Below are 26448 nucleotides of genomic sequence, written 5' to 3'. Positions count from 1 at the left end.
GGGGGGGGGGGCTGGAGGAGTTCTCTCTTCTTTAATAAGAATGCGGAAATGTGTTTTGTACCAGCATTGCTTGAATTGTTTCTTCTGTATTGACAGCCACGCGATGGGGATAACCCAGTGTTGTGGAGCCCTGAGAGGTTACAGAACGGAGGTCAACACCAATCAGTAGTTCATCAGGCAGAAAGCAAGAAGACTCTGACCCTGGTAACAGGCCTGAAATATGAACCGCGCTCTTCCTGCCAACAGGCCCGGCCTGGCATATTTCAGGCGCCGCCCGTTAATCTGGTAAACCTGCTTCCAGCAAAGGAAGACACAGGAACCAGCCCAGTTTCCCCATCAGTTCATTCACAACACTCCATGCAGCAGATAGGCAGAGCACTTACCCCTTCCACAGACTTCAAAAGGAAATTAGAGTCACAGAGATGGACAGCACAGAAACAGACCCTTCGGTCCAACCCGTCCATGCCGACCAGATATCCCAACCCAATCGAGTCCCACCTGCCAGCACCGGGCCCATATCCTTCCTATTCATATACCCATCCAAATGCCTCTTAAATGTTGCAATTGTACCAGCCTCCACCGCTTCCTCTGGCAGCTCATCCCATACACGTACCACCCTCTGAGTGAAAAAGTTGCCCCTGAGGTCTCTTTTATATCTTTCCCCTCTCACCCTAAACCTATGCCCTCTAGTTCTGGACTCCCTGACTCCAGGGAAAAGACTTTGCCTATTTACCCTATCCATGCCCCTCAATTTTGTAAACCTCTATAAGGTCACCCCTCAGCCTCCGACATTCCAGGGAAAACAGCCTCAGCCTGCTCTGCCTCTCCCTATAGCTCAAATCCTCCAACCCTGGCAACATCCTTGTAAATCTTTTCTGAACCCTTTCAAGTTTCACAACATCTTTCCGATAGGAAGGAGACCAGAATTGCACGCAATATTCCAACAGTGGCCTAACCAATGTCCTGTACAGCTGCAGCATGACCTCCCAACTCCTGTACTCAATACTCTGACCAATAAAGGAAAGCATACCAAACGCCTTCTTCACTATCCTATCTACCTGCGACTCCACTTTCAAGGAGCTATGAACCTGCACTCCAAGGTCTCTTTGTTCAGCAACACTCCCCAGGACCTCACCATTAAGTGTATAAGTCCTGCTAAGATTTGCTTTCCCAAAATGCAGCACCTCGCATTTATCTGAATTAAACTCCACCTGCCACTTCTCAGCCCATTGGCCCATCTGGTCCAGATCCTGTTGTAATCTGAGGTAACCCTCTTCGCTGTCCACTACACCTCCAACTTTGGTGTCATCTGCAAACTTACTAACTATACCTCTTATAGTCACATTCAAATCATTTATGTAAATGACAAAAAGTAGAGGACCCAGCACCGATCCTTGTGGCACTCCACTGGTCACAGGCCTCCAGTCTGAAAAACAACACTCACCAACACCCTCTGTCTTCTACCTTTGAGCCAGTTCTGTATCCAAATGGCTAGTTCTCCCTGTATTCCATGAGATCTAACCTTGCTAACCTGTCTCCCATGGGGAAACTTGTCGAACGCCTTACTGAAGTCCATATAGATCACATCTACTGCTCTGCCCTCATCAATCTTCTTTGTTACTTCTTCAAAAAACTCAGTCAAGTTTGTGAGACATGATTTCCCACGCACAAAGCCATGTTGACTATTCCAAATCAGTCCTTGCCTTTCCAAATACATGTACATCCTATCCCTCAGGATTCCCTCCAACAACTTGCCCACCACTGAGGTCAAGCTTGCTGGTCTATAGTTCCCTGGCTTGTCTTTACCGTCCTTCTTAAACAGTGGCACCAAGTTTGCCAACCTCCAGTCTTCTGGCACCTCACCTGTGACTATCGACGATACAAATATCTCAGCAAGAGGCCCAGCAATCACTTCTCTAGCTTCCCACAGAGTTCTCGGGTACACCTGATCAGGTCCTGGGGATTTATCCACCTTTAACAGTTTCAAGACATCCAGCACTTCCTCCTCTGTAATATGGACATTTTGCAAGATGTCACCATCTATTTCCCTACAGTCTATATCTTCCATATCCTTTTCCACAGTAAATACTGATGCAAAATACTCGTTTAAGTATCTCCCCCATTTCCTGTGGCTCCACACAAAGGCCGCCTTGCTGATCTTTGAGGGGCTCTATTCTCTCCTTAGTTACCCTTTTGTCCGTAACGTATTTGTAAAACCCCTTTGGATTCTCCTTAATTCTATTTGCCAAAGCTATCTCATGTCCCCTTTTTGCCCTCCTGATTTCCTTCTGAAGTAGACTCCTACTGCCTTTATACTCTTCTAAAGATTCACTCGATCTATCCTGTCTATACCTGACATAGGCTTCCTTCTTTTTCTTAACCAAACCCTCAATTTCTTTAGTCATCCAGCATTCCCTCTACCTACCAGCCTTCCCTTTCACCCTGACAGGAATATACTTTCTCTGGATTCTTGTTATCTCATTTCTGAAGGCTTCCCATTTTCCAGCCGTCCCTTTACCTGCGACCATCTGCCCCCAATCAGCTTTCGAAATCGGATGAACCTCAGGGAAACAAACTTCCTCCAGGGATACAGTGGGAGAATGAGACTGATTGGATTGCTTCTCAGAGGGCTGGCATGGATTAAGGGGCCGAATAGCCTTCTTCTGTGCTTTCCTGATTCAAAGACCACTTTAATCAGCCCTGTTTTGGCAGAAATTGGTTCTTATTTTGTATTCATTCTTGGGATGTGCTCATCACTGGCTGGGCCCAGCATTTATTGCCCCGTCCCTAGTTGCCCCCCTTGAGAAGGTGGGGCTGAGCTGCCTTCTTGAACTTCTGCAGTCCATGTGCTGTAGGTAGACCCACAATCCCATGAGAGAGGGAATTCCAGGATATTTACCCAGCGACAGTGAAGAAACGCCAATTTTTATCCCAGTCGAGATTATGAATGGCTGAGAGGGGAAGTTGCAGGGGGTAACGTTCCCTTCTAGATTGGACAGTCAAGGTACAGGAGGGAAGGGGATTATTGGGCAATTCACAGAACCAGAGAGGTAAGCTTTGATGGAGAGTCAAGAGACAAGAGAAATGGTCCTCAATGGAAATTTAAGGGATGAGAGGGATGGTCTTCGATGGAGGGTCAGGGGATTAGAGGGATGGTCTTCGATGGAGAGTTAGGGGGTTAGAGGGATGGTCTTCGATGGAGAGTTAGGGATTAGAGGGATGGTCTTCGATGGAGAGTTAGGGATTAGAGGGATGGTCTTCGATGGAGGGTCAGGGGGTTAGAGGGATGGTCTTCGATGGAGAGTTAGGGATTAGAGGGATGGTCTTCGATGGAGAGTTAGGGATTAGAGGGATGGTCTTCGATGGAGAGTTAGGGATTAGAGGGATGGTCTTCGATGGAGGGTTAGGGATTAGAGGGATGGTCTTCGATGGAGGGTCAGGGGATTAGAGGGATGGTCTTCGATGGAGAGTTAGGGGGTTAGAGGGATGGTCTTCGATGGAGAGTTAGGGATTAGAGGGATGGTCTTCGATGGAGAGTTAGGGATTAGAGGGATGGTTTTCGATGGAGGGTTAGGGATTAGAGGGATGGTCTTCGATGGAGGGTTAGGGATTAGAGGGATGGTCTTTGATGGAGGGTCAGGGGGTTAGAGGGATGGTCTTCAATGGAGGGTTAGGGGATTAGAGGGATGGTCTTCGATGGAGGGTCAGGGGGTTAGAGGGATGGTCTTCGATGGAGGGTCAGGGGATTGGAGGGATGGTCTTTGATGGAGGGTCAGGGGATTAGAGGGATGGTCTTCGATGGAGGGTCAGTGGGTTAGAGGGATGGTCTTCGATGGAGGTTTAGGGGATTAGAGGGATGGTCTTCGATGGAGGGTCAGGGGGTTAGAGGGATGGTCTTCGATGGAGGGTCAGGGGGTTAGAGGGATGGTCTTTGATGGAGAGTTAGGGGATTAGAGGGATGGTCTTCGATGGAGAGTCAGGGGATTAGAGGGATGGTCTTTGATGGAGGGTCAGGGGGTTAGAGGGATGGTCTTCGATGGAGGGTCAGGGGGTTAGAGGGATGGTCTTCGATGGAGGGTCAGGGGATTAGAGGGATGGTCTTCGATGGAGGGTCAGGGGATTAGAGGGATGGTCTTTGATGGAGGGTCAGGGGATTAGAGGGATGGTCTTCGATGGAGGGTCAGTGGGTTAGAGGGATGGTCTTCGATGGAGGTTTAGGGGATTAGAGGGATGGTCTTCGATGGAGAGTCAGGGGGTTAGAGGGATGGTCTTCGATGGAGGGTCAGGGGGTTAGAGGGATGGTCTTCGATGGAGAGTCAGGGGATTAGAGGGATGGTCTTCGATGGAGGGTCAGGGGATTAGAGGGATGGTCTTCGATGGAGGGTCAGGGGATTAGAGGGATGGTCTTTGATGGAGAGTTAGGGGATTAGAGGGATGGTCTTCGATGGAGGGTCAGGGGGTTAGAGGGATGGTCTTCGATGGAGAATTAGGTAATTAGAGGGATGGTCTTCGATGGAGAGTTAGGGGATTAGAGGGATGGTCTTCGATGGAGGGTCAGGGGATTAGAGGGATGGTCTTCGATGGAGGGTCAGGGGATTAGAGGGATGGTCTTTGATGGAGGGTCAGGGGGTTAGAGGGATGGTCTTCGATGGAGGGTCAGGGGGTTAGAGGGATGGTCTTCGATGGAGGGTCAGGGGATTAGAGGGATGGTCTTCGATGGAGGGTCAGGGGATTAGAGGGATGGTCTTTGATGGAGAGTTAGGGGATTAGAGGGATGGTCTTCGATGGAGGGTCAGGGGGTTAGAGGGATGGTCTTCGATGGAGAATTAGGTAATTAGAGGGATGGTCTTCGATGGAGAGTTAGGGGATTAGAGGGATGGTCTTCGATGGAGGGTCAGGGGATTAGAGGGATGGTCTTCGATGGAGGGTCAGGGGATTAGAGGGATGGTCTTTGATGGAGGGTCAGGGGATTAGAGGGATGGTCTTCGATGGAGGGTCAGGGGGTTAGAGGGATGGTCTTCGATGGAGGGTCAGGGGATTAGAGGGATGGTCTTCGATGGAGGGTCAATGGATTAGAGGGATGGTCTTCGATGGAGGGTCAGGGGGTTAGAGGGATGGTCTTTGATGGAGGGTCGGGGATTAGGAATGGGTTTCAATTGTCTGTGAAATCCCTCTCCTGAGTTTGTTTCCTTGTTTGGCGATTACAGAACTGTCCTGACATGAGGAGAGCCCTGTCACCAGTTACTGCTGGAAATTCTACGCTGCTGGTTTTGATTGGCCTTGCTCACGCCTTGTTCCCATTTCTCCATCTCAGCTCTGCAAATGTTGCATGGCACGACATGAGCAGGCAGGATCGTCAAGTTGTCAAAGGATTAACCCAAGACTCCTTAGAGCGATGCCAAATGCACACAGTTGTTCCATTAGAATACCCAGGATTAAATGTCACATATCCTCCATTTGCAAATTGATTTGGACTCTAATCTTGAACATCATTTCCCCACAGGACTGTGAACTGGGCACTGCCAGATGTGTTGACTTCCAGTGTCCTCTCCAAATTCTCAACACAACAACCCGAATGAAAATAGGTGCTCGACTGTGGAACAGCACCTTTCTGGAGGTGAGCTATCCCACCAGTTGTGTGATGAGATTTACTTAATGGCAGTTTGATGGAAGTGAGGGCTTTAGCTCTGCTATTGGTGAGGTTCATCGAGGGAGTAGAGTTGGACGAGCTTCAATCAAATTCCTGGTGACCATAATGCTACAGTTTAAAACTGGCCAAAATTGTTATTATTGAAGGTTACAGCATCAAGGTGGGTAGGTGAAAAATCACTCAAGATCCAGTTTGAAGGGCAGAACAGGCATGAGGAGCCGACTACTGTCCTCTTGTATTCCTCCTTGACATGACATTGTCAAATCTGAAGCATCATATCATTCGGGTAAACCTTCTTTGGGGTTGAACTTAAGGCACCTTATTGGGCAAGAGCCAAGGGCATTTAAGTGACCCAGCTCCTGACCTCATTACAGCCTTGGTTCAAACATGGACAAAAGAGCTGAATTCCAGAGGGGAGTGGCATCAAGGAGCCCTGGCAAAACTGGAATCAATGGGTTTTGGAGGCAAACTCTCCGCTGGTTGGAGTCATACCTGGCACAAAGGTCATGGTTGTTGGAGGTCAGTCACCTCAGCTCCCGACATCTCGGCAGGACTCCCTCAGGGTAGTGTCCTAGGCCCAACCATCTTCAGCTGCTTCATCAATGACCTTCCCTCCATCATAAGGTCAGAGGTGGGGACATTTGCTGACAATTGCACAGTGTTCAGCACCTCAGATACTGAAGCAGTTCATGTTCAAATGCAACAAGATTTTGACAATATCCAGACTTGGGCTGAAAAGTGGCAAGTAACATTCATGCCACATAAATGCCAGGCAATGACCATCTGGAATTCCCTCCCTGAAGGCATTGTGGGTCAACCCACAGCTGGTGAACTGCAGCGGTTTAACAAGGCAGCTCACCCCCCACCTTCTCAAGGGGCAACTAGGGACGGGGCAATAAAGGCTGGGCCCAGCCAGTGACGCCCATGTCCCCTGAATAATTTTAAAAAAAGGAACTTGTACACATCCTACTGTGTACAGGGCTGCTGACCTCCGTTGCTCTGAGGGGCTCAAGAGAGAAAATGGCGGCCATGTTCCGATTGCTGAGTGTGACCCTCTTTGTGTGAGGTGTCCCTGTATATGTGTTGGAGGTCACCTGACTGGGCAGCTCCAGGGTGCAGGGTAGTGAGCTGCTGAGCGACTAAAAGCCCATCTTCAAACAACTTCAGGTGTCTGAAGTTGTGGGGCTGTGAATACTATACCTCAGCCTGCTGATCGTAGTCAGGAGTGCATGGACTGGGGAAGGGGGACATGATGAACTGGCTTTATCGGAAAAAAAACCCTCTTGTTAAAATTTCAGGAATATGCTTCATACAGTTCCATCAAGCTGACCATCCGTGCGAACATCAGCGTGAAGTCAAGCATCCGAAACCTGAAGGTGAAGGAAGCTGCTGCTGAGGTACTGACACCATTCCCAATTTCACCTTTACTCAAGGCTTCAACACAATCTATTGCCATATTTTGGAATATTTCAAGGCAGGGCCACAGGGCTGTCTGACGCTATGCTAGGACAACAATCAGTGAGGGAATCAAGGGTTAATGGGAAAAAGGCAGGAAAGTGGAGTTGAGGATGATCCAATCAGCCGTGATCTCATTGAATGGTGGAGGATTCTTGATGGGCTGAATGGCCTACTCGTGATGCACTGTCTTATGGGAACATGTGCCATAGCATCGCCGCCAATAAGGCTTTCAAGGGTTGAAACACAGATCATCAGAAATTCATCTCCTTGGGCCACCAGCCATGAGCTTGGCAAGACATACTGAAAATGTAACCGCAAGAAAAGGCCAATTTTAAGAAGTGAAGCCAGCTTTCCCCTCACTTCCCCTGCTTTTCAATGGGGAGCTAGGAAAGCTTTCTCAAGCTTCAGCAGCTCACTGATCGCCATCCGTCAGTTGTTGCCCCTCCTTCCTCACACCTCCACAAGTCCCCCACACCTTCCCCTCATCCCTCACCTCCTCCTCTTCCACTTTTGCCCCACCGTCAGAAATGCCCTTGTGGAGATAAGAAGGTACTGCAGGTGTAAGGACCTCCAGCTGCAGTGTCCTCCTGAGCTGGAGGACAAGAAATGGCAAGGTGGCTGCTGTGATCAGTATCTGTGACCAGGTCGTCCTGCGGCGTTTCCAGAGACTGTTTTGGTGACCTAACACACAGAAGCAGAATATGGCAAGCTGGATTCTGATTGTGCGAGCACGTATTTACAATAACTGGTCTCCTCTTTAATCTCTCCAGTTTACCATACAAATATACCCAGAGAAGACGAGTGTGGGATATGTCGGAGCGCCCTGGTTGATTATACTCATTGCTGTCCTGGCAGGGATCCTAGTGTTGGCTCTCCTTGTGCTTCTCCTTTGGAAGGTAAGTGTGGATCTGATAGAAAAGATCACTCCTTAACTGCGGGGCTTTGATTTAAATCAATTCAGACCACTTTTGACTTTGTTGCTTGCCCTGTCGGGTTGAAACATATATTAAAATGTTTTGTTTTTGCAGTTACCTGCTTGACTTTGATGTACTGTTCCAACAAAATAAAACCACTGGTCTCATTTACATTTGGCACAATTATAAATGTTTGTCCCAAGCGCTGTGAATGAACTCAACCTGATGCTATTTCTGCTCGATTATACTGGGGTGTGGCAGTCGATTTTTGTGGTTCTATTGATCGATGTATTTCCATCTTTAGACACCAGCAGATGAACTTTATTAGGTCGCACAGTGCTGAAATTGAATTCTTCCCACTGATCTTTCTCAGGTGTGAAAGATCGGTGGAAAGAGTATTTGTTTTATTTGTTGAGGTACGAACCATGTTAACATTGCTGACCATTCCCAGTTACCCTGTGGAAGGGTGATCAAGCATAAAGCCTGGCATCAACTTACATAAGGCATCAACAAAGGCAGGACATGCACTGACATTTGGGATTCTCAATGGAACTCAATGTCTCACAGCAACAGCTTTGACATCGTCATACTCATGGAAGCATGGGACCATAAGACGTGGAAGCAGGAGATGGCCATTCAGCCCATTGAGTCTGCTCCATCCTTCAATGAGATCACAGCTGATATGACAGTCCTCAACTCCACTTTCCTACTGTTTTCCCACGACCCTCAATTCCCATACGGATTAAACATCTGTCTCTCCCAACCTTGAATATACTGAAGGACTCAGTCATGGCACACTCTGCAAGATTAATACCTTATTGACAATGCCCCACACAACACCATCACCATCCCTGGGCATATCCTATCCCGTTGGCACAGGGGGTGGCACCATTGCATCCAATCAGGAAGCAGTTGCCCTGGGAGTTCCCAACATTGACTCTGGACTTTAAATCTCTGCCCTCTACTTCTTGATCCTTCCACCACTGAGAACAGTTTCTCCCTGTCCCCTCCGTCCAGACCCCTTGTGATTTTGAACACCTCGATCCAATCTCCTCTTCACCTTCGCAAAGACAAATCGCCCCAATTTCTTCAGACTACCGACGTAACTGAAACTCCCCGTCCTTGAGACCATTCTCTCGAATCCATGCTGTACCGTCTCTGGTGTCTTCACATTCTGCCTAAAGTGTAGATGCCCAAAACTAGTTGCAATACTCCAACCAAGTCCAACCCAGTGTTTTCTCCTGATTGATCGTAACTTCCTTGCTTTTAGTACTCTATCCCTGTTCTCCGAGTGGGGAGCTTGGCACCAAGAGAGCGCCAAGGTGAAACTTTTCACTTTGGTATTGTTGCCCAGTCTTTGACTTGCACGGCCTGGGGCATGAGACTGGTAAATGTTTGGTTACAATTTGCTGTGACCTTGTGATAAGTTTGGAAGTAAGGTCAACAAATCAGTTTGCTGAACTACAAACTTCAGTTTCACATGTATTTAACATGCAGTTGCAATTCTTGAACAGTGAAGGGTTAAACTTCCTCGCTTCGCTGTGTGGGAATTGCAAAATCATTCGTTGTAAGTGGAATTTTACACCGTCGAACACACAGAGGGAACTTTCTCCAGAGATTGGTGAAAATCTCTATCAGTGGTTATGAAGGAGGGTGATGCTTGCAAAATGGACTGGAAGGGTCATCCTGTATCGTGTCAAATAAGGGGCAAACTCAGTGGCTTAAGATGTTGGCATGGGTGCCTGCTGGGTTCAGAAATTCCTGCCAAACGCTTTACAGGATGGAGGGAACCGACTGTCACATTGACGTAAGAATGCCAACATGCAGCAATAAATAATCTGCATTGTTAAAACCAGTAAAAAACATGGCCTCCCTCAGGCCTCTGACCTAAAGACAGTGCACCAAGAGGGGTTGCATAGCCTTCTGATTTCTCATCCCTTGGCTGCATTCCTGAACCCTGGCACACACCCACGACCCCCCCCACCACCCCAACCCCGATGCGGGTGCCACCTTCACCCGTCCCAATTTGCTTGACCTGTCGTAACGCTGGACAAACATTGCTTCCTTGTAGTGCGGTTTCTTCAAGAGAACGAACAAAGAATCTCAGTATGAAACTGAATATCACAGGGCTCATCTTCAAACCCAGCCTTCCGACCAGGAGAAACAGGCCACCGAAGCATAATGCTGGCATCTGCAGCGGTAATTGTAGCAACAGGCCTGTGCCCAGTCCAAGGTTGCTGTGGTAGTGCCAGTGGGATATAGTGTGTGTTTCTGCACGGGCACTGAGCGCTTGGATGTTGGAGGTGTGTAAGGATTATCAATAAGTCTCAAGTATTGACATAGAACTGGCGTTGTTCCTTATACTAAGCACATTTTGCAACCTCCCTTTGAAATGATGAACAAGCCAGTCACACTGAACAACTGGGTGAGTGTCAAACAGTTGACAACAAGTGAAGCTCATCCAGCCCACATTCCAATGAGACTCAAAGATGCTCCAACTCAGGTGGGGCCAGCTTGCTTCGGCCTGTAAAACTGCTGCTTGCAGCTCCTTTGAGTCTCTGCTTTGCTCCTTCGATCAACCTTGTGTTGGGTCACCAGACCTTGCCTCACTTTCCAGAGACCTCCTCAATTCAATGCTTGGTGCCACAAGGCTTTGAACTCAATAATATCAAGAGGGTTTTGTTTTTGGTGAGGGCTGGGGTTGGTGGCTATCTACCAAGTAAATCCAGAGCCCAAACCGATTCAATCTTCCAGCCCAACGCTTTACATCCTGAGGCGAGGCCTCAGTTGAAATATTCAATGTGACGTGCTCAGAGAATAATCCTTACACCACCTCCCCACCCTCCCATTTCCCCCTAGTTTCTATAATGATGGCAGGAATGGAATGGTTTGCACTGTGTGGTACCCATGCTCTTCAGTTCATTTCTGTGATGCTGTCCTTTTGCCCCTCACCTGAATGTGTGTGTGGTGTGTGCACAACAAGACTAGCATGAGATGCTCTGCATGCAGCATGTTTGATTTGAGTATTTTTATCCCTGTGGTATTAGACACTTGTCTTCCCAAATGCTTGTGCATCTTTCACTTTCTTTGAAACAATTAGATCAGTTTGTCTGTCTCCCCTTTCCTGCTGGCCTTTCGGGTGTGGCGGCCATCTTGTTTCAGTTTGCATGAAGGAAGGTCACCACAGCAACACTTCCTGTTTTGAGAATGATGAACACTGCCTCGGTTTCTGTCTGCCCTCCCTTGCTATCTTCCTCAGGTCTCCCTAGGTTGCTTTCAGCTACAATCCTTGAACGTGCACCAGACTCCTTATCTCTGTGTAATGTCCTCCAGCTCGATTAGCGAGGGAACAGGCATGGATCATCCACCATGATGCACAATGTCATCCCAATAGGAGTTAGGGAGAAGAATGGCACTGTCCAAACTCTCTCAGAGAACGTGAACTCGGAGCAGATTTGGCATCTGGGGTGGGCTAGGAGTCTCAAGGAGACATAGAAACAGAAACTAGGAGCAGGAGGAGGCCATTCAGCCCTTCGAGCCTGCACCACCATTCAATATGATCATGGCTGACCATCCAACTCAGTGCCCTGTTCCCACTTTCTCTCCATAACCTTTGATCCCTTTAGCCCTAAGAACTATATTGAACTTCTTCATGAGAAAAAAGATAGGCTAGTGAATAATGCCAGGATTTCCCAAAGTGCTTTCAAGCCAATGAAATATAGTGACTGTATGAATGTAGGAAACAGGGCAGCCAATTTGGGCACCGCAAGAGTGTGATGGAATACTCCCCACTTGCCTGGATGGGGGCAGCTCCAACAACACTCAAGAAGCTCAACACCATCCAGGACAAAGCAGCCCCCACTGGATTGGCACCACATCCATAAGCTTCCACTCCCTCCACCACCGACGCTCAGTAGCAGCAGTGTGTACCATCTACAAGATGCGCTGCAGTAATTCACCGAAGATTCTCAGACAGCACCTTCCAAACCCATGACCACTTCCATCTAGAAGGACAAGGGCAGCAGATACAGGGAAACACCATTCCCTGCAAGTTCCCCTCCATGCCACTCACCATCCTGACTTGGAAATATAGCAGCCTTCCTTCAGTGTCACTGGGTCAAAATCCTGGAATTCCCTTCCTAAGGGCACTGTGGGTCAACCCACAGCACATGGACTGCAGCGGTTCAAGAAGGCAGCTCACCCCCACTTTCTCAAGGGGGCAACTAGGGACAGGGCAATAAAAGCTGGGCCCAGCCAGTGACACCCACATCCCACAAGTGAAAAATAAACATCTGCTTTTACAATTGATTCAGATACAAATATTGAACCTGTGTGTTTTTCAGAATAGCACCACAGGATCTTTAACCACGCATGGAATGTGGCAAATGGGAATTTGATTCCACCTCTTGCCTAAAAATAAAGAGTATCTCTTGACAGTGCAGCACTCCCTGAGCACCTCAGTGCTGTCAGTGGTAGAGCAGGCACGTATTCGAATCAGCAGAACAGACTTGAACCTACAACGTTGTGACTTCAAGGCAGAACTGCTACTGCTGAGCACCTTATCTGCTTTGCGTCGTCAAGAGTGAGTCGGTTGCTCTTGTCTCTCGAAAACATCGTTCCTGGTTGAGGTCCCACTTCAGGGCTGGGGGAGGTTTAAGTGCAGGAGTGAAGAGGTGCCGCACTGTCAGAGATACTAGCTTTGGGATAACTGTTACATGGAGGCCCCCCCATCTCCTTGCTTGGGTGGATATAAAAGATTATACAGCAGGGGGAGCTCTCCCTGAGGGCCTCAATCCGTCAATAAATATCCCAAAAAGGAGATGATCTGATCACTGTTACAGTCCATGGGAGCCTGCTGTGCGCAAGTCGGCTGCTACATTTCCTGCATGACAAGGCTTGTTGTGCCTTAAAAAAAATGTCTAATTGGCGGCAGAGCACTTTGAGTTGTCCGGTGGTTGTAAAACAAGCTATATAAAAGCAACTCTGTCTCTGCTGTGCAAGAAGAGGCAGAGTGTAAAATAAAGAGCTCAGGAAAGGAGCTCCCTGGTCAGGAGCTGGCACGGGGGACAATGGGCCTGACCTGGTCAGGAGCTGGCATGGGGGACAATGGGCCTGACCTGGTCAGGAGCTGGCACAGGGGACAATAGGCCTGACCTGGTCAGGAGCTGGCACGGGGACAATAGGCCTGACCTGGTCAGGAGCTGGCACGGGGACATTGGGCCTGACCTGGTCAGGAGCTGGCACGGGGACAATAGGCCTGACCTGGTCAGGAGCTGGCACGGGGACATTGGGCCTGACCTGGTCAGGAGCTGGCACAAGGTACAATGGGCCTGACCTGGTCAGGAGCTGGCACGGGGGACAATGGGCCTGACCTGGTCAGGAGCTGGCACAGGGGACAATAGGCCTGACCTGGTCAGGAGCTGGCACGGGGACATTGGGCCTGACCTGGTCAGGAGCTGGCACAAGGTACAATGGGCCTGACCTGGTCAGGAGCTGGCACGGGGGACAATGGGCCTGACCTGGTCAGGAGCTGGCACAGGGGACAATAGGCCTGACCTGGTCAGGAGCTGGCACGGGGACATTGGGCCTGACCTGGTCAGGAGCTGGCACGGGGGACAATGGGCCTGATCTGGTCAGGAGCTGGCACGGGGGACAATGGGCCTGACCTGGTCAGGAGCTGGCATGGGGGACAATGGGCCTGACCTGGTCAGGAGCTGGCATGGGGGACAATGGGCCTGACCTGGTCAGGAGCTGGCACAGGGGACAATAGGCCTGACCTGGTCAGGAGCTGGCATGGGGACATTGGGCCTGACCTGGTCAGGAGCTGGCACAAGGTACAATGGGCCTGACCTGGTCAGGAGCTGGCACGGGGGACAATGGGCCTGACCTGGTCAGGAGCTGGCATGGGGACATTGGGCCTGACCTGGTCAGGAGCTGGCACAAGGTACAATGGGCCTGACCTGGTCAGGAGCTGGCACAAGGTACAATGGGCCTGACCTGGTCAGGAGCTGGCACGGGGGACAATGGGCCTGACCTGGTCAGGAGCTGGCACGGGGGACAATGGGCCTGACCTGGTCAGGAGCTGGCACGGGGGACAATGGGCCTGATCTGGTCAGGAGCTGGCACGGGGGACAATAGGCTGGAATATTGGCTGGAAGTCACGCCTAATGTTAATTGAAGCCACACATAGACCAGGCCGTGTGTTTGAGCCCTCGTTTGTGCTGAGCTTGCTTATTTCCGAGGGGGGTAGGCGAGAGGCGCTGGTTACCAGTCAGTGATGGTGTGTGGAGATCAGCCACAGTCGAGGCTACAGACTCACCCAACTCTTCATTGGCCAGTTCTCACAGCTCGCTGTCTCCATGGAGATGACCCCCAAGAACAGGGACTTCCCATTCACGTACTGGGATGATACCCTGTGCTCCACCATTCGCTCTCCCAAATCCCACCACAGTACCCACCTGCCTCGAAACATTAGACACGTGTATCTTCCAATGGCTGCTCAAGGAAAGTGGGACTTCCGCAGTGGCAGAATTTGCTATGAGTTTCCGCCTTTTGACTGGTGTCAGTTTAGGTGGGTGCAGGACGAGATAAGGAGAAAGTGAGGACTGCAGATGCTGGAGATCAGAGCTGAGAGTGGGGCGCTGGAAAGGCACAGCAGGTCAGGCAGCATCTGAGGGGCAGGAGAGTTGACGTTTCAGGCCGGAGCCCTTCATCAGGATTCCTGATGAAGAGCTAATGCTCGAAATGTTGACTCTCCTGCCCCTCGGATACTGCCTGACCAGCTGTGCTTTTCCAGCCCCACACTTTTTGACTCAGGATGATATAAGTCCTTTAGACAACTCTGACCAGCCCCGGCATCCAAAATGGGCCTTGCATTTTTTCCCATTGCAGGCTTAACCTGGTCAGGTGCTGGGACAGGGGACAATGGGCCTGATCTGGTCAGGAGCTGCCACTGGGGACAATGGGCCTGATCTGGTCAGGAGCTGGCATGGGGGACAATGAACTGGGACCTCCAGGCAATGCTCTCCTAGAACCTCAATGAATTCCAGCTCATTTCCCAATAAGCAGACTGCTCCAACAAAGGACTGGTGGCCTTAGTTGTGATAGCCCTAACCAGCTTGTGACTTCTCAAGAATATTTCACAACTGCCAAATGTATTTCAGAAAGAAAAAGAAATGGAGTGTGCCCCAAATCAAACAAATGCCTCAGGAGGGAAACTCCTCCCTTCCTTACTGCTGCTGTAGCCCGTGTGGCTAATGGGGCCTTGAGGCAGGATGGGAGAAAAGCATGCTGGGAAATTGTCAGCTTGGCTTTGAGCTGCCCATAATCAAGCTCCAGGCTGACACTCCATGTTTGGGACTGCAGCTGAGGAATGGCCTCTTCCATGCAGCGCTGGATAGTGCGGAGCTTCCTTTTAAAATTCCGTTGGGGAACATGGACAGCATTTATTGCCCAGAGGGCAGTTAAGGGTCAACCACATCGATGGATACATGTCAGTCAGATGAGTAGATTTCCTTCTTTAAAGGGAGATTAGTGAACCAGGTGGGATTTTAACAGCAATCATTAGATTTGTAATTAAAGACTATTTATTTAATGCAAATTGCATGATCTGCTTTAGGTGAGATTTGAACCTGGATTCCCCTGTTATGATAGGCCTCCACCTCCCCTTAACTACAGCTATTCAAGGGGGGAGCTTGGGAGTGCTGCATCTGAAGCAATGTGTTGCATTATATGAAACCAAGAGCAGCCCATGGCCCTGGTGTCGAGACTGGTTAGGAATGTACCACATTTCGGAGACAAAAATAAATGCTCTCTCTCTCTCTCTCTCTCTGTGTGGTTTGCAGTGTGGATTTTTTAAGCGTTCCCGTTACAATGACACCGTCCCACAATACCACGCCGTGCGGATTGGCAAAGAACAGCGACAGCTCCACATGGATGAGAAAAAGACGCGATATCAGAAGGAATGGATGACTCACTGGATTGACAGTGATGGCTACTCATGAACCTTATTTATTTTTGTATACTTTAATAATGCGGCCTAAAAAAAAAACCCCACCCCAAACATAAACCACGTATGTTTCTGATTATAGCAACAACCAGCTGCACTGAAAATGAACAAGGTGACGTTTTGAGACAGTGGGAGCTACAAAATTTGCATCCGAACCCAAAACTGCCACTGGAGAACTTTTTGCTGCGATGTTTGCGTGCCCTTCAGACTTTGCTGGTGCCAGCGACCGAACCACTAACAGACTTGGTGTCATTTGTACGAGTCAGTTCCACAAATAATGAACCCCTCTCCCCACCCGCCAAACCACGCTTCCACTATCCTGCCTTGACTCTGATATCTGTTGAAGGGATCAGATGATCATTTGGGTTTCCAAGTTCAGTGTAATATTTCTGAGGGAAAGCAGGAATTTCAACCCTATTCCATTATCAAGCTGACAATAGAGTTTTCTCATTCTCAGCCAGCATATGTTGCACTCAAAAGGGGGTTCCCTGACAGATGTCCTGAGTTGATGGTTTCAGTATTGATAACATGTAGAGCAAGCTGAGACCTGTTGACTCATGCAACCAACTCAATTCAGCGTGTGTCTGACTGTTCTGTTGCTGACTCCCTGAGACACGTTGATGCTAACGTGCTTGGGCAGCAGCCTGGAGCCTGGAGGGTTAACTCACAGACTAGGGCATTCAGAGGCCAGGGCGACATATTGAAAATCAAGTGGCCGTCTGAAAGAAATAGTGAACATTTGGAAGGTGAGAACCTGTGTTTGACGGGGCGCTTGCTACCTCATCACCCTGTGAATGGCTTGGTGGCGTTTCAGGCCTATGGGGGGGGGGATATCGCAGTTGGTTACTGCAGCGGCTAGGGGGAGCACAGCAAGACTCCACAAACAGCGAGGATACAGACTGACACAAAAATGGGCATTCGGCCCAACTCCAATCGGTCAATGCCATTTCACTCACCCCAGCCCCATTCATCTCATCCAATCAGCATCACCCTTTTCTCATCAGCCAGTTATAGAGTTGTTATTCCAGTGCTCAGGATCCATTAGCACCCTTTACAACCCCCTCTAACTCTGTGTGAATTTAGTCCTCTCCCTCTCTATCTCCTTTTGCTGTTGTCACAGTGCCCTGAGGAGCTGAGTTTTTTTATAATGAGAAACATGGTTGGTAGTTTTTTAAAAAAAGCATCCAGAGGTATGTAGTAGCATTTCTAGGTAGAGGGGAAAACAAAGCTGGTGGGATTTGAACCCAGGACACCTAGTCTTCGAACTAAGGACGCTACCACCACACCACTCCCAATTCATGTGTGCTTCTGATCCAGTTCATTATAGGGTGAGTTGATTGAACTAACTGTCCCTGCCACTGCAGGAATGGGAACAGGTTTCCAACAGTGAGTACCAATTCTCCCACTGTGTTCAAAGATTTGCACAAGTTGACATCACTACATTTCTGTACATTGCCTTCCTAAACCTGGGGTAGGCCAGTGGATGGATGGAGTCGCCTTCTATTATCATCTTCCAACGGACTACGGTTTGACAGGCAAATATGTCCCCATTTCCATCACAGCAAAAGCACTTTGTTCTGTTATGTTCTGAGGTGAGAATGTGAGCGCAGACTTTGCTCAGTAGAACCCAGGTCTGAGACATGAAAGAGAAACCTTCTTACAGGAGGAAGTGCTTTCAAACTGACCCTTTACCAATTCCACCAAAGTGTCTGGGACTTGTTTCAAGATTCAGCCTTGGTAGCCTTGTCCCCATTGATTTGTATCTGACACTTGTGTCACATTAAACTGCCTATCACAAGTATAATCACCTGGACAATCTTGCAGAACACTTCAGGGAAGATGGGCTTTTGGGTGAAGAGGTACATGAGGAGATATGAAATATCTTGAGTCCGTCCTCTCCCGCCTACCGTTCCCTCTCCTCCCAGTAAGTGAGGTCACCTCGAGACAAGCACATCTCTCAGTCCGTTAGTAGCTAATATGAGAGTAAAGATGATGCACTCATGTTATGGTCTCTCTCTTTCTCTGTTTTTGCCCTCTCCTCTGCCATGATCTCTATTTTCTCTTTCTCTCCCACATTTCTCTAACCTCCATTCAGCCGCCCAGATCAGGAAGGCATTCTGTGAGCAAGTTTGGGCTAAAGTTGCGTATTTGACTGTGACAGGATATATTGAGGCTACACTTCAAAGATGATAACTAATAGTGGAACAGTATAGAGTAAAGGACTGCGTGAGTCCATGATACTGTATAGGATTAAACTACTGGTTTTCAGGAGTGTAAGGAAAAATAAAGGAACCTTATTAATAATTGCTTGGCAAGACAGAACTTAAACATTGTTCAAAGGAGACATGGAATTGAATCTTTTTGCACTCATTGGACTTGAAATGCAAGAAGTCAACTTCTAAAAAGGCAATCTTTGGGTGGATTTTTTACATGTCAGCCCTGATAAGGGCAAGACAGAAAGATTCAATTTCATGTCTCCTTTTAACAATGTGGAATCTTACTCAGCTTGTCATCAAAGGTAAATGAATGATTTGAGGGGTTGAACAACGAATTATTTTTAAAAGACCATTAGCCAAACTTAGTAAATCAACCTCAATGTGTTGGTAAAACTAACGATAGTAGTCTTGATTTCATTCTTTTCAAGGGTGCGTGGTGTAAAATTGCTGTTGCCAACTCACTCCAGTTCCTGGCTCACTTCATAAACAGGATGGTACAGCCTGTGGCCTATCAACTCATCCATGTTGAGAGCCTCCCTCCACACATGGTTGTTTCAGTGTTTCCCCCATTGCTGACTCCTGTGTCAGCATGTGCCCATGTAATCGAAATCTCTTTCTTTTTTGTTGAAGTCCTTTGGGTAACAGCTGTTCTGCAGCATGAACTCAAAATGGCCACTCTCAGGACCTGACTGATGACTCTAAGCATCTAAAACACATCATCAAACAGGCTGGTAACTGCCCACTTTCAGTACTTCAATGACATTGGCATCTCCTAGGTGACACTACAGGCCCGTTATATATTGCCAGACAACTTACTGACAGAACGCTATGGGGCTAAGGCCAGTGTTTGGCCTGTCGGTACAGATGCAACACAAGAGTGTGGAGATCAGTGATGCTGACAGTGAATCCTAATCCATTACTTCTTTTTAAGAAGAAAGTCATTTTTATCAGAGACTAAAACTGAACGTAATAAAGGCTACCACACAAACTAGATGGTTTAGTCAAAGTCAGAGCTCCCTTCTGATGAATGTGAATTGAGGTATGAGGATTCAGTTATATCTTCATTACCAGAAGACCACAGTGTTTCAAGTATATTCAAAAACAGGAATGCTCGAAAATACAGCAGGTATGAAAAAGGAAGATGTACTTTGAGGTTTCAGTTGAGACCCTCGGTCAACATTCTACTCTGAGACCCTCCTTTCTCTGTAAGACCTGCAGTGATGTCCACTGTTTGCTCTCTGTGTTTTGGAGTTGCTGTTTCTCTTTCCATCTCTTCCCCTCAGCGTAATGAAGGGATTAACAGCCTTTGCAGTACATGTGCAAATGACACCAAGCTTCCACTTGTCCAACTCTGAAGTGAACCATGAAGTGAGGCTGTAGGTTAAGGAAGTGTCCACAATCTGCTTTGTCACCACGCTCCAAAATTCCTTTGAAATGGGCAGTGATTGAAATCTGGTAAATGTTAAAATAATCCTTCCCCTCCCCCTATGGGTTGTATGAACATTGAGGCTGAAGGGAAATCCAGTTGGAGTGACTGCCTCTTCAAGTCAAATCAATCCAGTCTTAACTGGACACCAAGCCTGAAAAGGTTTCACTGTGGTAATCAGAAACATACAGTTATGGCTCCTGTTACAGAGATACAGTGTTCTGTTTGCTTCTCTCACCCCTGAATGAATCTGTGCACTTGAATGTCTCAGCACATCGAGGATGTTTCAGAAGCCGTATTCTGAAACAGGCTGATGAACAGGACTAGGCTCTCAGTTGTTACTTTTAATTTGGCACCTTCAAAGTTTTTTTTAAAAAATATATGCTTCAAACATCCACTTTGATGTTACCTCACAGCTGTGCTCACATTATTACACAAGTCCATCGCTTCCACATATTTTTCTACAAACCTATTCACAGATATGATTGCACACCTCTGGAGTAGGTGGGACTTGAACCCAAGGCCTCCAGGTAGGGACACTACCACTACACCGCAAGAGCCCTTGTTGCTCAAGCACGCAATTTTTTGATTGAGAGTCAGATGCTCTATTCTTGCACCACGAAACCATGAGAACCTCATTTCTGTAATGGCCAATTATTTTGGAGACTAAGTCTTACAGAGTCAGGATGCTTTTGGGCAGCTGACAGTTGCAGTAATTGGCTTGCACTGTGTCAGGTCTTGGTGTTGGGCAGGCGGGTAGAGAAATTCAGAGAGCCTTCCTGCCCCAGACATTATACAGAGGTGCCACATCTGGTGCCCGTATCCTTAGAGTGCCGCGTGATGCCATGTTCATTGAAAGCTAAAATCTGGTTGACATTACTGTTTGCTGGTCTCGTCGCTTGGGACCTGTTTCATGAGTATAGACACTGAATTCATGTCTACTGAATTTTTAAGGAAAAATCTACCTTCAGCAGCAACAATTACTGTTAGTAACCTTTAGTGTATGGTACTGTACAGTGTTAAATTAAATCGGTGCTTCAGTTGCAAGGCGTGCATTATCTATTGGAGATTGAAGTCTCTTTGGTCTGCCATGGTTATCAATTGACAGATGAGGACCAATTAGTGCGACTGCATCAAATTGGACAGGAACACTCCTTTTCACTGACATGTAAATCTGCAAAATGACAGTCTTTGTGCATTTGTACAGTGCTATATAAATATGGGAGAGGGGGACAAACTTATCAGTGCTGAGAGTCCGAGAGTCCAGAATAAGGGGACACAGTTTAAAATAAGGGCTCTCCCATTTAAGACAGAGCAGTGGAATTTTATTTTCTCAGAAGGTCATCAATCTGTGGAATTTCTCTCCCCAAGGAGCATTGGAGGCTGGGGCATTGGATATTTAGAAGACGGAGGTAGATTCCTGGGTAACAAGGTATAGGCAGGTCAGTGGCATTGTGACCACAGCCAGTTCAGCCATGCTCCTATTGGACAACAGAGCAGGCTCAAGGGGCTCAATACTCTTCTTGTATGCCAGTCTTTGGCCTTGCCTTTAGCTCTGTCCAGGCAATACATCATTCCACAACATTGCCCTCAGGCCTGTGCCAACCTAAGGTTGCCAGCTGTTGGACTTGACACTGGACAGTCCCGTTGTGTAGGGGTTCAGTGGGCACTGCTCAAACATAAAACAGGATGCCAGAGGATCTGTTTGTTTCTGTCCTTGCTTTGTTGACTTCTGGCACCCACCAAGGCAGTAATTAGATTCGATTCCCTACAGTGTGAAAACAGGCCCTTCAGCCCAACAAGTCCACACTCACCCTCCGAAGAGTTACCCACCCAGACCCATTTCCCTCTGACTAATGCACCTAACACGATGGGCAATTTAGAATGGCCAATTCACCCTGACCTGCACATTTTTGGACTGTGGGAGGAAACCGGAGCACCCGCAGCAAACCCACACAGACACGGGGAGAATGTGCAAACTCCACACTGACAGTCACCTGAGGCTGGAATCGAACCTGGGACCCTGGTACTGTGAGGCAGCAGTGCTAACCACTGAGCCACCGTGCCACCCTTAATTACTAATGCTTTCAATGAAATGCAGCCCTGGCCGACAGCACCCGTTTTGAATGGAGGTTTGTGAAAGGGGGAGCCTGTTGAAGTACTCTCTCTGTGTTACTTCCCTCCTGCAGGTCAAGGAGGCTTCTGCTAGGTCCTCCAGCTGATGGGATGCATGAGGACTGGCTGTTAGCAATCCCCCCCTCCCAACTTCAATTTCTTATCTCTTGAGGTTACACTCCAGTGTCTCTCCAGAACACAGGAGTTGGGGAAGGGGTGGATTTCTGGACACTGTATAAACAGGTACGAGCTCTTCCCAGTCCTGGGGAGAGTTTGCACAATTCCAAAAATATAGCCCTTTGGTGAGAATGTGCGATGTTATGTCGTTAACACCAAGATGATTAAACAAATGTCTCTGAGTTGATTGGAGGAGAATGCAGTATCAGGTCAGGTTCAGTGCTAAGCTGAAGTGAACCAAACTGCCCTTTCAGCACAGTGTCAAAGGAAAGCCAAGTTCCTCATTTCCAATCGCACCTTAAAGGCTCTCACTGCTTGAACCATCGAGAGTGAAACCTGCCTCAGCGTTCACCCCCTTATGCTACAGTTTTGGTTCGTTCACAGATATTGTATGCTTTGCAGCTGATCAGTATTTTGCCATGCCTTCGATCAGCTCAAAGGTCCAGATCCCTTGCTCGCACCCCCCCAATTCCAGTTGAAACTCTTTGGAGGTTTTCATGCATGGCTTGTACGCCAAAAGAGTCACTTGTTCAGACAAAGAAGCAAGTGTCTACAGACAAGCCGCACTTCCATCGAAGGCAGTGCCTGCTATTTGGCTTGATGGAGTGGATTGGCTTCTTTCGGGCTGTGGGGTGGGAGTGGGATCTGGCCCCTTTATAAAGGAGCTCACAACTGCTTGAGTCTCAAATCCCTTTGGCTGTAGAGGGTGACTGTTTTCATTTCCTGATTGCATCTGCTTTTATCTTCTCTGAGTTGGAGCACCCTGTGTTTCATATCGACACTGGTTTGTTCGGCCTGCCCCAGAATTCTGGAAATCTAGACAAAGATGTCGTCATTTTTATCACCAAAGTCTAATACCCTGCTCCAGGTTCTCTCACGGTGCCTCTCTTACCAGCGTTCCTCCCTCTGCTTTTATCTCCTGGGACCTTAGTCAACAAATCATGAATAGACGAGTTGTTAGCAACAGCTTTTTCGTTTAGAAGCAGTTTTTTCATATCAAGTTATCTCACTGGCTAGTTGCTCATGGCCAGCTTTGCTGTCCCTGTCCTGGAGCTAACAGTTACAGATCCTAATTATAATCAACATTTCAGATTCATTGGTGGGTTGCTCAAATCCACACTTCCTTTGAGCGTAGGGTCATATCAGCAGTAGGTAGAAACACAGAAGCAGGAATTGGCCATTCAACTCTTTGAGCCTGTTCCTCCATTCAATACGATCCTGGCTGATCATCCAACTCAGTCCCTGTTCCTGCTTTCTCCCCCATCCCCTTTCACCCCTTTAACCCTTAGAGTTAGATTTCCCAAGGGGACTTGGATCACTAAATGTACCCTTTAATGATTACGTGGCTCTTCAAATAATTTGAAACTTGCTTCTGCCCTTTCTAAAAGTGCAGGTTAAGGACTTTGAGATGGAAAGTACCTCAGATTAACTGAGCCAGCTGCACCTTCTGTGCAACATTTTGAAGATTCTTACACTTGAATGATTCACCCAGGGAGCTTTGTACTCACTCATCACACCACACTGAGGAGGGACGTCGTATTAGAAACTTGTGGGAGATGGGTGACTCTTGGAGTCCACAAGCCCAGAATCGATCTGCTTTTGTGGGAATTATGCAGGAGTTGGAACCTGGCCCTTCTGCAATGTCCTGAAAAAGTGTCTCGGTGTGGTTACAGATTCAAAACTGCAGCTATCTCTTCAATCCTGGGGAAGTATAGATACCAATAGGAATAGACATTCAAGGGTAGCAAATGACTGGCAAGGGGTAGATTTGTACAAGATACCAGCAAAGCTGGACAGAGGGGAAAGGTGAGATAAACCTTGAAGTAGTACTCAGCTGGGATTATTAAAGTCTGCAGGTTGTAATTCTGTATCATTGAGGTCCTGGGTAAGATTGAGTTAGAATTGGGGATAATAGGATGAATCTTGATCTCTGAGTAATGAGGAGGAAGATAACCTCTGAAGGGTATCAAACTGTGTAACCTATGGCCTAAAGGGAGAGCCAGTGTTTCATACACAAATGGATTTACAATAACAATGATTTCAAATTGTTCCCCTTGTGTCTTATCAAGAGATGTACATTGCCCCTGGATTAACAACCCTAGCTATAACTTGTCCTACACATTGACAAAGCCATGAAGGATGCCTGTGATAATCTTGTATGGAATGGATTTGATACTGAACTCAGTGAGACAGTAGTTTGGCCTCTGGCTGTGACTTGCCTGCATTAATATAGAGAAGTCTTTACAGGGCACATTGGTGACATAAAGTGTTAAAAAAAACACCTGACATAAAATTCTTACTTCTGTACTGCACCTCCATTGTTTGACCTCCTGACACAATCTGTTATAATCAGTGAACAGCAAATATCTGGTAGCTGTTTCGCCCTGGAATTTTGTGCCTTATTCAGCCCCTTTCAATCCTTTACATTTTTTTGTACACTTGGCATCCAATGTGTTTAAATAGAGTCATTCTTCTCCTAATTATTGGTATTCATCACCCTCTCTTGTGCCTAGTGATTGACCAGTTTCGATAATTTAATCTGATTTCTTCCTCCAACCCTTGCACAGTACATCACTTGAGTTTGAAAATGCAGATCCAATAGGCACAGCCATCCACCATTGCTGCTCCTTGGTCCAAGATTTGATACCACCAGACAGCTGACTTGGTGAAAGGTCTGACCTTCTCAACATGGCCCTTGGTATATTATGGTGCTATAATCCCTGAGCTGCAGTTCTGCTGTGCTTCAGATTGATGATCACACTGTGGGAGGGGTACGTTTGGTGATTAATTCGCAAGACAAAATTGATGAAGAGTTATGAGGGAAGGAGGGGTGAAAGGAATCCCAGCACATTTTTATTAAAGCACCCACAATCCTGCAAACATCAATGATTACTGATCAAACTGTTAGCCGGAATACCTTCCCTTATCATACCTCCCTCAGTAACGACCTGAACCATAAACGTTAATCAAGGCAGCAGGGGGGATAGATAATGTCACGCGATTGTGGATTTGCACTGGTCAGTCACTAGTCATGACCATTCACCAGAACATTTTGACATCCAATGACGACGCACCCACATTTCCAGATACAATAATCGCGTGATAATACAGCTCAGCTGAGATAATCAGTGTTCCTTTTTAAGAAAAACAATGTATGTGGTTGTAAATAAATCTATATTTGAGTGTGGTTGCTTTGTATGTTTTGTTAACAAATCTTTTCTCTTCATTGAATGTTTGTCAAACTGTTTACTTATTTAATGTCCAATTCTTGGAAATAATTAAAAAAAAATGGAAATGTTCAGGATCTCAATCTTCAGTGTTTTCAGTGTTTCTGTCTGAGTCTTCTCAGTATTCACGAGGGATCATCCACAACCCTCGAGGGTAGAGGATCCCAGATATTCACCACCCTTTACCAGAAGAAATGTCTCGTCATCACAGTCCCAAACAATCAGCCCCTTCCCCTCAGACTGTGCTACACCTCTGGCAGTCAGGGGGAAACAATCTTTGGGTATCTATTCTGTCAGGATCCTTCAGAATCATGCCTGTTTTAGTGAGATTCCCTGTCATTCTTCCTAACTCCAGAGAATATCCCCCCCCCAGTTTACTCAGCCTCCTATTGTAGACCTCATCCCAGGGACCTTTGGATTGTGTCCAATGTAAGTATATCTTTCCTTAAGTCCAGCCCAAAATTGCACCCAGTATTCCAGGTGTGGTCTCACCAAAGCCTTTCCATTGTAACCAGACTCCATTATTCCTGTATTCTAATTCCCTGCAATAAAGGCCAATGTGTCACGTGCCTTCCTAATTACTCACGGTACCTGCTTACTAACTTTCTGTGTAGCTTCTGTGAGTTACACCCAAGTCTCTCTGAACATCAACATTTACATGTTTCATGCCTTTTAAAAAGTATTCTGCTCTTCCATTCTTAGGACCAAACTAAATAGCCTCACACTTGTCCACATTATACTCCCTGATTCCTGAAGAAGGGCTAATGCCCGAAACGTCGATTCTCCTGTTCCCTAGATGCTGCCTGACCTGCTGCGCTTCTCCAGCAACACATTTCCATCACATTATACTCCCACCTATCCTCTTACTGTCTGCTCGCTTTAACCCCATCTCTCTCTTTGCAAATTCTCTATGAACTCTTCACAGTGAGTTTAGTATTGCCAGTGAGCCCAGAAACCTTATTTCCTGTCTCTTTGTCTGTCATTAATATAGATTGTGAATAATTGAAGCCCCAGCACTGATCTTGCATCACACTACAAGTCACAGTCTGCCAATATGGAAATGAATGCTTTAACCCTACTCTCTGCTTTCTATCTGTTAACCAATCCTCTGTCCATGCTAATATATTACCCACACTTTGTGAGTACTTATCTAGCTTATTCATTTTTTATTGTGGCACCTTATTGAATGACTTTTGGAAGCACCAAATCTATATAATGTATGAACAGAAATTATCACTTGAAGTTAAGTATATCATT

At 47.4% G+C, this 26448-nt stretch overlaps 1 protein-coding gene across 3 annotated transcripts in view; it reads left to right on the top strand.

Moving 5' to 3' along the window:
• The window catches only part of LOC122543254 (integrin alpha-7-like), a 185759-nt gene extending 160496 nt beyond the window's left edge, over positions 1-25263 (top strand). For 2 of the 3 annotated variants that reach the window (XM_087985511.1, XM_087985510.1), the window contains 5 exons: positions 97-204; positions 5504-5617; positions 6949-7047; positions 7879-8004; positions 15867-25263. In XM_087985511.1, the coding sequence (XP_087841637.1) occupies positions 97-204; positions 5504-5617; positions 6949-7047; positions 7879-8004; positions 15867-16025 (606 nt within the window). In that variant the 3' untranslated portion in view covers positions 16026-25263. Of the gene's footprint in view, positions 1-96; positions 205-5503; positions 5618-6948; positions 7048-7878; positions 8005-10093; positions 10222-15866 lie in introns of all 3 variants that reach the window. The other variant, XM_087985509.1, reaches the window with a different exon arrangement.
• Positions 25264-26448: the final 1185 nt, after the last annotated feature.

This window comes from Chiloscyllium plagiosum, unplaced genomic scaffold, assembly GCF_037043375.1.
Source record: "Chiloscyllium plagiosum isolate Xiang-an unplaced genomic scaffold, Cpla_swu_hap1 HiC_scaffold_53X, whole genome shotgun sequence".
NCBI classification, from domain to species: Eukaryota; Metazoa; Chordata; class Chondrichthyes; order Orectolobiformes; family Hemiscylliidae; genus Chiloscyllium; species Chiloscyllium plagiosum.
The sequence above is the reverse complement of the archived record's forward strand: the minus strand, read 5'-3'. Positions and strand labels throughout refer to the sequence as shown.